This window comes from Halichoeres trimaculatus, unplaced genomic scaffold, assembly GCF_033239565.1.
Source record: "Halichoeres trimaculatus isolate MK-OKI-2021-1 unplaced genomic scaffold, fHalTri1.1 fHalTri1_scaffold_8, whole genome shotgun sequence".
NCBI lineage: Eukaryota > Metazoa > Chordata > Actinopteri > Labriformes > Labridae > Halichoeres > Halichoeres trimaculatus.
The window spans coordinates 29,912,337-29,928,179 of record NW_027437186.1 but is presented as its reverse complement, the minus strand read 5'-3'; the positions used below and the strand labels follow the sequence as shown (position 1 = coordinate 29,928,179).

Below are 15,843 nucleotides of genomic sequence, written 5' to 3'. Positions count from 1 at the left end.
AAGATGATAGGTTCAAATAGTTTTCAAATCTATCGTAGCCTGTTGACTCCCAGGGGGTGAGAAAAATGAGACAGTTAGCTGATTTTATTCAGCCAATTCTGTGTGTGTGTGACTGAGGCTCAAAGCAGACTGTTTTCATTATATTCAAATTTCAATTGTTAGTTCTCAGAAGGAAATGTAACAGGTAGTGACAATAAAGCCACAGAATCAGAATGGATTCTCTTTCTATGGTGCAGGCTTTTGCACCTTACAGCAGTTAAACTCTGCATGCATAAGTATTGTCAGTGAATAATAATAATGGTTATAAAAGGCATTTTGAGCAGATAAGGAGCTAAGTTGTTCAATTTTTCTTAAAAAGATGGATTGCAGAATAAGCAAAGGACATATTGAGCCTGTCCATCTTCATCGTCTCAAAGGGTCAAATAGCAAAAAGCCATGAAATGCTAAATAAAGCTTTGAATTATGATGAGGCAGAAAGCCATGGAAGCCTAAATGGAAGAAGAATAAATTATCTGGTGACAAGATCTTGGACAGTCAAACCCTTGCTTCAGATTAGTCACCAAATAATTGATGTTTAATTATGTTTAACCTGTGGGTGAAGTCATAATTCTCATCAAGGCTTCATGCATTGGTGGAATAATTTATTTCAAAGACAAAAAAAAGTTTCAATTGCAGCTCTGAATACATTTATGTCATGGGGAGTCATCAAATATTTTCAGAGTTTCTCAGGATAGCGTGTAGAGGACTCGGCCGAATCGGGAGCTAAACCCTGTCTTAATTTTGCAGATCATAGAATAGACTGAAAGGTGGATCAATTTGTTAAATGAGGCAGTACAGGGAGAGTAAATAGTGTGAGAATGGGAAACAGAAAAGCACAGCGATGGGACTCGACAAGGGGACGACATACCTACAGCGTGTGTAGAATGAGAGGTGTTAATGGGTATGTGTTAGTAACAGCATGTGTTTGGTGTGTCGCAAAGAAAAATGGGAATGAGAGGAATTTTTAAACAATGATAGCCATTTTAAATGGAACCACACATGAAAAAATAAAACATTTCCCGAAATAAAAATGAAAATAAAAAAGTTCAAGTAGCTGCTAGATCTAAACCCACCCTCTGAAAAAATTCAGATAAATAATGAAGAACTAAATAATGAAAGCAAAGTAAGGTTTGATGTTGCTCTCACTCTTTTCAGTCGAGTCTGATCTTATTAAAAAGGTTCAGCTGATTGGTTGTAAAAGCCATTATGAATTAAGACAGCTTCAGTTTTTAATTTATTGGATGCTACTCTTGGTTAAGCCGAATATCTTCCTTTCATCTCTAAGGGCAGCATCTATCAGTTTAACTTTTGCCAAGTATGTGTTTCATATTTGGCTGAAGGGGTGGGTTTTTCATCGTATGACATTTAATTTATCATGCCTTGGAGGTAATGATTAAATACATCAGGGCCTTGGTTTAAAACTGCTGTTTAATTAATGATCTATGAATATACTGTATGACTAATCGACTTGCCAACTCACTGTGTGACAATAAAACAAACAGACCCCCAAAACCCAATTAAGCTTTATATTCAAAGCAAATACTCAGAGAGAAATGGGAAATTTATCTTTCTAGTTCATATGTAGCAGTAGAGAATGGGTTGGAAAAAATAATGCAAAACATTTCCACTTAAAAGGTGCAGTACAAGAGAGAGAGCATGCATGATGAAATTAAGTTTAGTTAACAAAATAAAGTAAGGAAACAGAACTAGTGTATTACCAGTTTGTGCCATAAATTTAGCAGATTCAGCTTGCTCCTGCAGGGCCTTTGTGTCATGAACTGATCTTGGCCGCTGACTTTTTACAGTATGCTCTCCGATCATTCCATATTCTATGGGACAGAATAGAGGTTCATATGAAAGCTAGGCTTAGACATGATTTTCTGAGAACAAAAGCTTATTACATACTGTTTTTCAGGATGTTTGAAGCAACTGCAGTACATGGCTAGAAACAAAGACCACACAAGTTTGTATTTAATTTGTCCATTTACTCTAGGGCATAGAACAATGCAACGAATTTATAAGGGTGAGTTGGAAGTATTAATTGAGCTTGGAAGCACAGCGTAGACACATAGCAAACATGCAAATAAACTCACAGAGATTTTTTAAAGGCTCTAAACCTTCATCAGAACCAGCTCCCTCCCTCCCAAATCCCTCCCTCCTGCTCACCCCGTAAAGAAAAAAGAAAAGAAAATGAAAGTAAAAATGTGTAAGCCATCAGAAAGCCACAGAGGAGGGGGTCATGGACATAACATGCTATTGATCCACAGTTTCCTCAGAAGTTTCTCATCTTTGTGGGATTTCTCTTTGGTGAACCCTGTCCAAAATATCGTGAACCTTATTTTTTAAATTCGACAAATGTATTCTGAGCTGTCTTCGTTACAAAGCATGCCCTCTTTGTTTCCCTGAAAGGGACAAAGAGACAATGAGCACAATGTTCTGATGCCACACTGAGAAAAGTAGCACTGATGCAGATTTTTGCACAAGCTGTCTAAGTAAAACTTCATTTATTTTGCACCCGCACTTAAATAGCTCATGCAAATCACATTTTAATTCTGGTTTTAATTAAAAACTTGCAGAACTTTTGGCAGTGTGGTCCTAATGAGGTGATTTTATCATTTGCAAATTGGCAATGCAGGTGATGCATCAACAACATATTCACACATAGCTTATGTTAGTACATTAGACAATACAATGCATCAGCCGGTGATATAAGGAGGATGTTTAAGTCATTTGTGGCCTTCTGTGTTCCTTGCAGAAAACCTTAAACCCCGGAGACACTGACCTCCCCCAACGTGACGCTAAAGGTAAGTGATTAATCTACTATCTCAGCTGATCATGTTCTGCTGAAGACTAAACTTGTGCAACTAATTATTCAGTAGATCATTTGTCTACAAAAACAGACAGTTGTCTGATCCGCGCATCAGAAAGTTGACATTAGCCAGATCATAAAAACAAACACGTTCTGTAATTGGATAAGGAGAAATAAATAAATATACTGAGACTGAAAGAAAACTGACTGAAGCTTATCTTCCAAAAATCAGGGAGAGTGTGTTCGAGTGAAAACATTAGAATTTTAAAAAAGGTAAAATGAAAGGAGGAAAAGCCGCCAGGTAGAGACAAACATTGCAGGCTTTTGATGCTGATTGGGATCTTCAGAGACATATTTTGCACACTGATACGAGCTTCACAAACACGTTCAAAGGTCTCTGGATCTTGTTTGATCGTGTCCACATCTTTGTTGCTCAAATGAAGCAGAAAGCGCAGAGCGAGCTCAGAACTATGTGCCGGACAAAGAGCATGCAGGTACACTGATGGTCGGACAAACAGCGAGCGGTTTGTTTCAGGCTTTCTTGTGTGGGGCTAACTGCTGTAAATACTTTGAAATGAGTGTATGTTTTTTGCTCCATCCTGTGGTGTCTTGGATCATGAACCAATCCTTTATTGGGTGGATGAAAGAGCTGTATGATTTATCCTGAACTTTACCTCTCAGAGGGAAATATTACAAGTGTGGGTGACATTGCTTATTTTTTAATCAACTTGAACTGACAAAAAAAACTTAAAACAGAATTCTATTAGACTAGCTTTAGTTGCCGCTTCAATTTTTCAGTCAAAGTATGTTTTAATGAAACCAAAAATGATTTAAAAAACAACAATAACACTCCACTTTCTAGTTTTGGTTCAACTGTGTGGGCTAGAGAAAAGCTACTGAGCCGTAAAAGGTTTGAATACTGAATCCATGTCCTATTATTTACCTTCCATACCTTCTCCACACGTGTTAAAAAACAGGTCAGTTCTCGTATCAAGGTTCCATGAAAGGAGCTTTAGGCTATTCTATTAAATAGCATCCTTTTTAAATGCTAATCAACATGACAGGCTTTACAAATCATTGATCACAACTCAGCTCCTGCCTTTGTAAATGATTTACCTCTGCGACACATTGATCATCTAAGCCTATTAAAAAGTGATATTAGCCCTGGAGTCACTCACACCTAATCTAATGCAGCTCTCGTCTGCTATGATGAACAATACAACAAAAGCATTTCAACATGAGAGAGATTATAAAAATGTCATTAAGCGTGATGTCAAATAGACACTTGGATGACAAACAGTCATTACACGGCGCACACTGTATGAATCAAACTTAACACATTTTTAAATAGAAGTCTTTCACCCTGATGGAGTCATCATTTCAATCTGATGTTTGAGTAATTATATCTGCATCAGTCCGAACAGGAAGCTATTAAAACATCTGAACCTTGTTGGTACATAAATAAGAGCTGGCTCATTTAGTGAATAACAAGTCTCACTTTTAAGTGTGAGACTCTTTTTGATTCGACAAAGCAGAGATGTTAATCCTAACGTTGTGTTTCTCAGGGCTGCAGGTGGAATGGAAAAGAGCAGTATGTCGAAACATGACTAAAGAAAAGGGTTGAGGAATAAGCACAACACTTTTAATTGAACTGCAAGGGTAGTATTGGCGCCTGTGGCTATGTGACGGTAAACACGAGAGACGAAACCCTTATTTTAATAACTGTGAGGGCAGGCTGTTGTCATTTGTCAGAGCAGCCAAAAAACAATGTGCCTGTAATGTATTACAAGGCAGAAAGCACAGATGATGCATTTAGCGTGTCGTTAACATTTCTTCTCTTTGAGACAGAATCATTTTTAACTTTTTAACCGTGTATTTTTGTGGGAAATTAGGTTCAGGATTTATGAGGTGTTTTCTTATTATTGATATCCAGCAGCCATCATGCTTCAAAAGCACAGAAGAGGCATTGCTATCCAGACTAATCCATCACTGGAGTCTTTCTGTCCCTTTGTACAATGACTTCATTTTGCATGCAGATAATCTCTGATGGTGTGTATCACATGTTGAAAAAAAGGATCGTTACTCTCCACATTTAGCTGGAATGACTCAGCTAAAGAGCACTGGCATTGCTAGCTTGAAAAGTATGTTTCCATTTACTGGGGGTTAAACCAGATTTCCCTAAAAAAAAAGTGAGGTGCTGAATTACTTATTTGACCTTGGCAGCTTAATCAGCAATAAACACTTTTTCCTCCACAGCAGGAAAGGCGTTTCAACACAAGGTCAAACCATGCAGCTTAAACTGACCATCATTTAAAAATCAAAAGAACTGTGCAGCTTTCTTAGCCAAATGCAGCAAACAGCAGAGAGCTGTCTGTGAAGGATAGTTTCGCACACAAGCATCACCTATCCAATATTCTATGGAGTATGGCAAATGCATGAGAAGGACATTGCACAGTAAATTTTTGCAGGGTTACAGGACTTGGCCTCTGGAAAAGGGACGCTTCACTGTACCAGAAGGCAAAATTTGTGCCCTTTAATTGTTATTTTGATGTACAAAAAGCATTTGCACAGCATCATTTGTCATTCAACAGGCTCTCTGTCTTGACGTCACACATGGGCAGGTGTGCTGCGGTACTGTGTTTATGCAGAAACATGCCTAAAAGCCATTATTACCATCATAACCAGTTATCATACATGGGTGACTGGTCTTTTTCTGTAGAGTACAAGGAGAGATGGGACTACAGGGCAAGTGTATACTTTTACCTGCAGTATAATGTCCCGATTTCAGTGCTTATTTCCTCTGCGTGTGTATGTCTCTATATAAAACAGCCCTACAATGAAGCAGTGAGCTCTTGAAATCTTTCTAATATGCCCTGAAGTAACCTGAAGTGAAGTTGTTGACAGAGTAAGACAGGTTGGTAGTTTTTTTTACTCAGTGTCTCAAATGACATTTGATCAGTCAGACGCAGAAACGTTTCTCATTTGATTTCATTTGATTCTGCATTAGCATTAGCAGCTGTCCACGGTTCATCCAGCACGCAAAATATGTCATGATGCTAAATCACTGATGCGTTATTTTTGGAACTTCTTCATTAACACTCCCACAGAAAAGTTTCCCTGTCGTCACATTTTAAAGCTCCTAATCTGCTAAAAGAAGCAACAAATTAGCACTTCATTCAGAAACACTTTGCAACATAAAAGCTACGATTACTCCCAGTAAGTGCAAAAATAGATCCTTTCCAGGGTGCATGCAAAGACGCCTTGCTAACACCATGCTGTGCCATCAGTTTAAATTGGCAGCCATTTTGCCTGCTTGTCAAGGATCATCAACAAATCAGGTGAGTACCAAAGCATAGAGGGAGGAATGAGGCTATTTTTGATTCCTTGCTCACAACTTTAAGAAACCAAAATGACTCAGGCTGCTTTGCAAGTTGATCTAACCCTGAGATACGTCTGCCTGCTCTAAAAAAGAGAGGAAAAATAGCTCTTTTGTTTCAATCAGCTTTGGAAGCTGATCTCCAGGGGTGTATCTGTTAGCAAAGCCAGCGCCGCATGGAAAATCAGAGAGAGCCAAAAACAATGACAATTTCTGGCCAAATCGCCTGCTCAAATTTTTGGCTGTGCAGGGACAACAATCTCGGCACCACTGGGCTGTGAAGTCAGCAGGTGACAGCAAATGAGGATTTTAACAGAAGGATACCAAGGCTCAGATTCTGAGGCATCAGTGTTACTGTATGTGCTGTGGCCCACACAGGCCTTCATCATCGTGTCAAAGGTGTGCAAACAAGGATAGTGCTGGACAGCATTTTCCTGCACAGGCCAAACCATCTCTGCGAGCCAGTTTTCTGACCATCACAGCCCAGTGATGCTTTCAAGCTAATTAGTGACCATATTTACAAAGATACTCACGCTTGATCTAATTAATGTCCCACTACTGAGTACATGGAGAGCCGTATCACAACAGATAACGACTGTACACAATCAAAGACGAGGAGATGTTCCCTGGGTCTGTGACCTTTGTCATCACTGAGGCTTTGATCAGGTGGATGCTGGGAGTTTTAGGCTTAAACACAGGGCGGCTACAGTGGGTTAGATGGAAGACATTTGATTTCCAGGTTTATCCTCAGCGCGTGAACACGTTCTGTGTGTAATTTCATTGAAAGGCAGTGAAAGCCGGCCCGTCGTTGAATGACTGATGTGTGTAACCTTGCATGAAATGAGCCTTAACTCAAAAGCCCCAATGAAAAGCCTCTATCAGGGCTGCTTACTGCCCTCCATGCACTCCTGTCTGTCTGTCTGTCTGTCTGTCTGTTTGACTGTCACAGACATAGCTCATAATGAGAGGCACTTCATTACAGCTGCACTGTGAAGAGTGATGCTCCCTAACCTACAGACAAATGCACCGTCCACTCCACAGCAGGAAGTGAGACCTCCCTTTCCTTTTTTCTTTGATCCGTTTCTCAGCAGCTTAGCAACGATTTAAATTTTAGGTCAAATGTAGTCATATTTCAGGGTTGTAAGCGGCTTAAAGTACATTTTTAGATATACCGGACGTCTGTTTGAATCATGAATTACAATGGGAATATATTTCAACAAAAAAAGGTGTCAAAGCATAATAAAAGACATAAACCTTTATTAACAACAGACACATGCTCTAACAGTTGTTTTTGAGTTGTAAAGATAGCACTTTTTATTTAGCATACTTCCTGGAGGCATCATCAATGCAGAGCATGATAAAAGTCTGTTTTAGTTGTTAAATGAAATTACATTAAAAACAGGTTCAGTACAACAAAGACGAAAAGGAAAAAAAAAATAATTAAAAAAGAAAAACAAGAAAAAAACAGCTGCAAAAATTGCATTGAAAAAAAATCAGATATTCATTAGTAAAGAAGAGATGCTACTCCTGTGTTTTATATATTCCAGTATCTTAAAAAGCAGGACAGGAACACTTAGGGTCAAAGTTTCAAAGATAAGACGATGATAGACCACTCTTTGATGAAAGAGAAAACAAATGTAGCGATAATGATTGTGATTATGACTGTGATGTAATGAAAATGCACCATTTTTTAATGTACAGTTCTGCATCCAACTGTGTTTGAAATGATCCTTCAACCTCAACATCAGACTACCATTCTTATTTATCTTCTCAGTGTATCTCCTTACAGCTATTATACAGACCCATATGCTTGAGCCAATCTAAAAAACTCAATTAGTCCTTCATTAGGAAAATGAGGGGGTTGCACAGAATCAGATACAAATTACGAATTGTCCTCAGAGACCTACAATTATCCATCATATTCCTTCTGCCATCTGTTTGCTTCCTGTTGACTCTCCTAATGACTTAGATTGAAGCCAAATTAGAATTCTGTGCAACTGCCACTGCACCTCATTGAGAAGTCATGTGAACTCGCCCAAAAACGGAGTGCGTGCTGTGAGACGAGCGCTCAGAATCCAGTCTGCTGCTCGCACAGAGGATGTATTTTGTATTACTGATGTGTAGGCAAATGACTGGATACTGTGTAGACTGCATTGGCAATTTACAGCACAATCTAAATCACAAGGTTATTGAGCAGTACCTCACAAAGCAACCTAGATGGAGCTCTGACGTTATCAAAGCACTGCATCGAGGAGCCCTGTTGCTGGGTGCCATGAGCAGATCATTCCTCTTCTTTTCCTTACACTCGGGGAGCAGGATTCGGCAGTCTGCTTTCATATCATTTCAACTCATCCAGACATGTATAAATTCAATCTCTACGCTGTCACAGGCAACAGTGTTTAGATGCATGTTCAACAGCCGAGACATTAGACTTTGATAAACTGCCAGCACAGGAATCAAAAGCATGATGCACCTCACTGTGGCTGTAAACAAATGCTTTCTTATCAATCTCCAGGACTTCATTTTGATTTAAATAAGAAGGGAAAGAAATGAAAAACAACAGCAAAAGATGAAGATACTCATTTCCTTGTCATCTATTTGTTTTTGTTTTTTTACAAGGATGTACCCCTCTGCATGATAATGTGAGCAATGTGTCGTGCTTTCCGTTCAGCTGCATGACGCTATCTGAAAATGGATCCGCCTATGGAGCATTTTAAAGTGAAAGCAATGCCAAGATTGCAGCTTATAACTTTCAAAAAATCGCCAGCCTTTTCAAACAAGCGACGCTGCTGAACCACCCGTGACTAAAAGTGGGGCTGCTGCAGGGACAAAACTGAAAGGACTAGTGTGCGGCGACAGAAACAAGGATGGAAGCGGATTACTAATGAAACCATTTCAACAGGAGAAGTCACTTTATATGAAGAGTATGGAAACTACACATTCTGCACTGAGGCATCCTCTAATCTAGGACACTATCCTCATGCTTAAAGCACTTCATGAAATATTCTTGCAAATTCTGCCTCTAAACATGACTTTTTCCTTTTTTGTGCAGCATGATATGATGTGAAAATGCAGTTGTGAATCCTGCATAATTACCCTTTGAGGTATCCCCACTACAATGCTTCTGCTAGAGGGTTTTTGGAAAACTATGGAGGAAGCTCTTGGCATTAGAATAAAAGCACACAATCCCTGTAGATGACCTGGCAATCACACACACTGCCAAGCTCAATGCCACCATGCCAAGCAATGCATCTGTCAAGTGAGAAACATGACACATTTTTTAGCACCTTTACGGCTGCAGCCAATTTTCAAAGAGCATACCTTGTCCTTTTCTGAGCTATTTTGCTTGGCATACCAAGTAGTGACCTTAGATTTAATAGAGTCATGGTTGGCGTCCGTGGAAAATCCTCCCTAATAAACTGAAAACGATACAGCTTGGAAATTAAAAGAGCAAAACACAATATGGACTCTGTAACCATGGAGGCAAGTGTGGCTGGATGGCCATATTTCGTGGCAAGATAAATCATACCCAACAGGCCCTAATGAGACCTTCATAATTCATGCTGTCAGCTTTTTCCACAGCACCAATCATGTCTGATCCTTTTGCAGTGGTAAAACCCACTGCCTCTGACTGCCACCCTGCATCTATCAGCACAGGGGACATTGTGTCATATGCAAGTTAGTCATGAGGAAGATGCCTGCAACATGCCCTGTCTTTGCTCATTGGCTAAGCTCATGTTAAAGCAAATACGCTCTCCAGAATAATTACAAGGACACAGCAGCGATGCTCAAATGTCCTCAGACAAGAGCACAACAGCAGCGCTATGGGATTTTTATTTAATGGATTCTGATGCCAAGTCTGGGAGCAGAAGAACCATCACAGTTATTACAAGTTTCAAAGCCATGCATGGCTGCACTGGCTTTGGCTTTCCTGTTTTTATTCTCGAAACTAAGCAAGTACAGCTTCTGAGTGACATCAATTTAATTTGATTCCTCTTGCTTAAAAAAATTCATATTTTAATATGATTTTCTGGTCAGTTTTAACAAAAAGCTTCTGAATTAAATGTGGTAAATAGCCAACAGCTGTAGTTTAAAAACCTAAGAGGAAACACATTTGAGTTATGATGTGGCTTAACTTAGACAATGATACAAAAAACATAAAGTGTACTCGGAGGGACCATTCCTCCAAGTCAGCCTTTTAATTTGAGTAACCATAGGTGAATGTTTTCCCATAATTAAGTCGCGGACTCTTCTCTGCTTTATTTGGGCTTTTGCAAAGGAGAATTCAATCACAGGAGAGGAAAAACTCTTTAGGGATCTGGTCTCGGAACAAGTGAGGCTTTTAGTTCAGGAGGCTGGGGATTTAACCACTTGATGATCTCTGGGAACACAAAATATTCTGGATATAAACACACTGACCAATGTCACCCGTGTACTGGGCGTGAATGTGGCCTATTTTATTTTATTTAGGCTCTTCATTGCAGTGCTTCTCAGAGCGGTTCTGTGTGGCAGAAACGTCTTTTTTTATTATTTCCATGGTAAAGATAAAGATGACTGAGCTGTATCCGCAAAAAATGATGCATAGAAATTTTCCTAGATCCATATGTTATTCAACAGTCTTGTTTTATCCTTAAATTTCAAAGAAGTGCTAAGTGATGGTAGATTATCACAGCAAAGGAGCGTTTTGTTAATATTGAATGACACTGAATAGAGCTGTTGAAATTAGTGTAAGTGAAAGATATTCATAAGTTCATCAGGGCGAAGTCATTTAGCGAAATAAGAAAAGGACGAGTGTATTAATAATTTGAATATATCATTCATGATATTTTGTTACTCTTCTCAACTAAAGGTCTCAGGTTATTATCCACATGGAGCCTTTGAAATCACCTCTCTGCGAGCTGATAAAAGACCAGATTTGGAGCTGATAGAAAACATTTCTTTTGTCATTTGTCCTCAACAATGATGTCAGTCAGATGCAACAGCTACGTTGGCAGAGCTGTCAGGGGATAAAACAAAAATAGCACAGATTCGGGTGAAAGCGGCGTCGATTCTAATAGGAGGCTGAACAAGGCTGAAGTGGCTGTGTTTGCTTTGACTGACAATGAAGGTTTTTTTTTTTTATTATTGTTGTGTCTGCAACTTATTTCCCGACATTAGCTCAATCATCCACAGATTATTTAAGCAATTATTAAAAGAAAAAATATCCCTCTTTGATTCACTAGTCAGTCCTCAGTGCAGGTGTTTTAATTCGCGGCAGTGCACTAAAACATTATCAAAGTAAACATCAATGTGCATGAAAATAAATAGATAAATACACTCCTCAAGTAATAAATCAAAAACCTGAATGAAAACAGACTTCTACAGAGCTGCCAGCAAACAGAACCAGAAATAAGTATTTATCAGCGATGGCTGGACCTGCTGGCTCTGCCTGGAAATAATTTCAAATGTTGCCCAGTCACTTTCACTGTGAAATCAGGACTCACAGTTTAGAGAAGTCATGTCAAGATTTTGAGACAGTGAGTTATTACAACTGTCTTTTTGCCATGTACGACCGCCACAGTGCAAAGGTTTGTCCTGCAGCCTGAAATATACTTTAAAGCAGAGTCTGTGGCTAAAAGCAGACAAAGTAATCAGTGATTGACCAGACCCTGACCTTGTAGCTTTCAAAAGCAGGAGGGAAACGATTTAAATAAACTCATTAACCCAAAGTGAGGCCTGGAATTCTCTGCGAGTGGCATTAATAAGGAAAGTATGTATCCCACTCTCACAGAAAGGCGTTCTAACTTTGCACAGGCTGGATCAAATCCTAGATGGAGTATGAAATGACTTATCAGTGACAGCTCCTTGTTATATGCTGCAGCAGAGGCAGCCAAGAGTGACATTAGTATTGGAAATTAATTGTTTTTTAATGTGCACGTCTCCATCGTCCACCACCACATAGCCATGCACCATTACTGTGGTCAATTAGCCATTCAACATCTTACCGTTGGCCTATGTATGGAATTGATTACCACGCCACAGGCTCTCCCTGCAGCCCACCATGTCCAGAATATTAAGTGTTGTTAAAAAAACAGTGAAGTTACACTCAACAAAGTGAATTAAATCAGCTTTAACAGTAACATGACTGCCTAATCGTTTCCCACCCAGAGGCTACCACCAAATGTGCATCAAAAACAGCTTTGACAGTTGTGCAAATTTCCTCCTACATGCACGAAAACATGTCTGTGTCCTGCTGGTCAGTTTAATAAAGCTCCAAAACAAACACTGGCAAATCTTGCTAATTAAACTTCAGCCTGGTCCTGGGATGTGAGGGGAAATAAAACCCTTTCAGCCTAGTTTCTGAGCCTTTTTGGCCATTATGACATTAAGGATGATTGAAGTGCATTATCTGGGCACACAATGGCTGCTGTCCATTCAGCTGTGCTCTGAAATGGGAAGCTGGCGACACTCACTGCAGAGAAGTGAGGAGTTTTGAGGGCCATGACACCCCAGCCCCCCAATAGCTTAGAGTGAATAGCCCATCTGACCCATTGTCAGTGAGTTCACGTTATTGTCGATGTACCTGTCTGATATGCAGTCAAAGCCCTTGAGTCTTCCGCCTTTCAGCCGAAAAGAGCTGCAAGGCTTTAAAATGGAAGTGATTTAAAACATGTCCCTTTCTTCAATTCACTGAGGGTACCATGTGAAGCGGTTAATTTGCAGAGAATAATGTGTCATGGCGAGGCTAGTCTTCTGCATAATGTCTCCAAGTTTATTCGGATCTCGCCTGGGTGAATGTGACAAAACGGCTCGCAGTGTTTCTATTCATCCAAGTGCTCAGAATAACTTCTGATTTTGCAAGACGTGTGAGTGGCTGTGTACATGCATTTAATAATCACCGCCTAATTATCATTCACCGTCATCAGACTTTAGAGAAGTCACCACTTGTTCTTTGTGTTTCTCACACAACAAACAACATGTGATCTGCTTGTGAGCCTGAATGACAAAACTACTTCCTTCCACTTCTCTTGCACTTCTGCAGGAGCTGCTTTAATGAGTTTTTCAATGCACAAAAATGTAGCCCCATGCATACATTTTTTCCCTCTCTAATCAGCAAAGGGAAAAAAGCTGTCTTTTTATGCACTTTCTTGCTCTAATCTAATTAGAATTTATTTAACTAGGCAAAAGTTCAAGGACATCAATAGCTGCATTTTCCTCCACACACAGATTTAGCTGCTTAGACGGTAAGAAAAAAGGATTGCACACCAATATGTAAAAAGGAACCACTTCAGTCCTTTCTCCTCATTATGGAATTTAGAGCTAGTGATGAATGCACATCTTCTATATATCCTCCTGATTTTTAAGCGTGCTGCCCTGAACGGTCACATAAATCAAGCATATTCAGCCTGTAATTGAATCTCCATGGACATCAGATGATATAAAGACAGAGGGTAATCAGAGGGCACAATGGAAGACACTCGTATGTGATTATTTCTATGCAGAAAGTAAATAAGGTATGGTATGATTTTCCAGCATCAACACGTTTTGCAGCCGTGACGCAGAGGTAGAGTGGTTGTCTCAAATGGAAGGTTATTGGTTTGATCACTGCTCCAGCAATCGCATGCTGGAGTGTCCTTGTGCAGACCTGAATGATGCAATGACTGAGTCAGCTGTGTGAGTGAAAAAGTTTTCATGCAATTAGTTGGTACTTTGTTCCTCTACTATAGACTCCTTTCAATGAAGCTGTATGAATGGGTTAATATGTTGAGTAGTGGAAAAGCGCTCTGAGAGGTCGTAATGACTTGAAAAGGGCTATAGAAGTTAAAGTCCATTTACTGTTTTGCCCATTTACATGGAGAATAAAACCTCTGCGTTTGAACATGCAGAGTAATTCTATAACAGCATGCATAATTTAAAGAAGGAGTGGAGTACAGTTTGCTGCATACGGTGAAACATATAATTGAAGAAAATACATATTCTCACATTCTTTATTATGACATTGTGTTTGGACTTAAACAGGATGATGAAATCATGAATTTTCTTTTTAACAGTGTTAGACTGCTAAGAGCTTCCAAACAGGACATGTTTTACTCCTTGAAGTTCTCGTATTTTAAGGAAAGATTATATACATTATATATATATTAGTTTTGATCTTATCTTTAGGTGGGACAAGAGCTTAGCAACAGGCTCCGACATACAACACTGGGATGCAGAAGTGTCTGCAGCACAGATAAGGGCTACTTTTACTCAAATATAGAACACACAATGTGATATTCAGGTAATAAAAGAAATGTTTTTGCTTCCAGTTTTAAAGGGCATAAAAATCATGATGAACAGTGTCTTTGTTTCCAAAAACTCATAAATCATGTGAGAAAAATGTGTTTAACACTGAGACCACTGTTTTAAGTTTTCTGCTCTCTGTTTTGGAGTCTGCTTGGTGTTGCAGCTTTATTTTTTTGGTCCTGAGGATGTCTGGTTCTGGTTCTGGTATTTTTACTACCCTAAGACTGTTTAATATGTGGTCATATTGTTCCTGACATCATCCATTTGTTTTTGATACTGAGTTTTGAAGCTCATCCTCAGCCGTAACCATGTTTGAAATGCTGAACACAACCTGGCTTCTGTCGAGGTAGCTTGAGGTAAAGAGTAATCTCTGAGCCTCCTCATAACAGCTACAGGATGCCAATCTGCCAGTCAAATCAGCAAATGTATAAGGCAATTAACTTCAAAAATAAATCATGAAAATATTCTCCCTGTGACCAGTGTGTGCTGATGGAGAAATGACCTTTTCAGCCTGTAGTCTGTAACTACTTAAAATTTGACTTAAAAGCATTTTTTGAGCTGGTGTGTATGTGGTGTCAAGTTCTTTTGGGGCAAGCCTCAAGTGGACACTAAAGGAACTACAGTTTTGTCATTACTGCATCAGCTTCATTTCTCACAGCTGGAGGTTGCCGTGTAGAAATGTGTCCCATTTGTGTACCTGATCTTTGTACCAGCTGTCTGTACCCTCCCCGTCCTTTCCATGTTACAGTTCTATTTAGTGATTCAGTGTCACCTGATAAACATTACTTCTAGGATTACTTTTCCCATGATGTAGAATAATTTTCAAATGATAGCTAAATTACCTGTTTTGGTACTTTCAGAAAGTACCTGTAATTAGGGCTGCACGATATTGGAAAAAACTGACATTGCAATTTTTGGGGGGTTTGCGATATATATTGCATTATTAAAGATAGAAGAATTTTCACCAGATGACTTGAATAGCTCTGTTTGGGAAGAATTTGGTTGACTCACAATGACACCATTGTATTCCTATAATACAGTTTAATCCAGGCTAAGGGGGTTTATCTGTGAATGGTGAATGGTGAAGATTGCTGTATATGAAAGGGATTCAGGAGGCCATGTCTCTGTACAAAATAGAATAGGTTTCAATTTCAGTTGCTTTTTTCCATTTCTCTAATAAATGGGGGAAATGCGAAAGTCACATCACATGCGTGATGTGACTATTGCACATGTGCATATTGTGATGGCGATGTTCAAACGATATATTGTGCAGGCCTACCTGCAATTGCTTTAAGATATGAACACATTTGTATTGGGTTTGAGGTAATGAATGGTGTTGTTTTAACTATTTCTATGT

At 39.3% G+C, this 15,843-nt stretch overlaps 1 protein-coding gene across 11 annotated transcripts in view; it reads right to left on the bottom strand.

Annotated features, from left to right (window-relative positions):
* The window catches only part of adgrb3 (adhesion G protein-coupled receptor B3), a 147,878-nt gene that overhangs the window by 87,936 nt on the left and 44,099 nt on the right, over nucleotides 1-15,843 (bottom strand). For 7 of the 11 annotated variants that reach the window (XM_074676652.1, XM_074676654.1, XM_074676647.1 and 4 more), the window contains exon 3: nucleotides 1,758-1,868. The exons of the other annotated variants lie outside the window; for them this stretch is intronic. In XM_074676652.1, coding sequence (XP_074532753.1) covers nucleotides 1,758-1,868 — 111 coding nt within the window. The remainder of the gene's footprint in view (nucleotides 1-1,757; nucleotides 1,869-15,843) is intronic. 11 annotated transcript variants of the gene reach the window in all.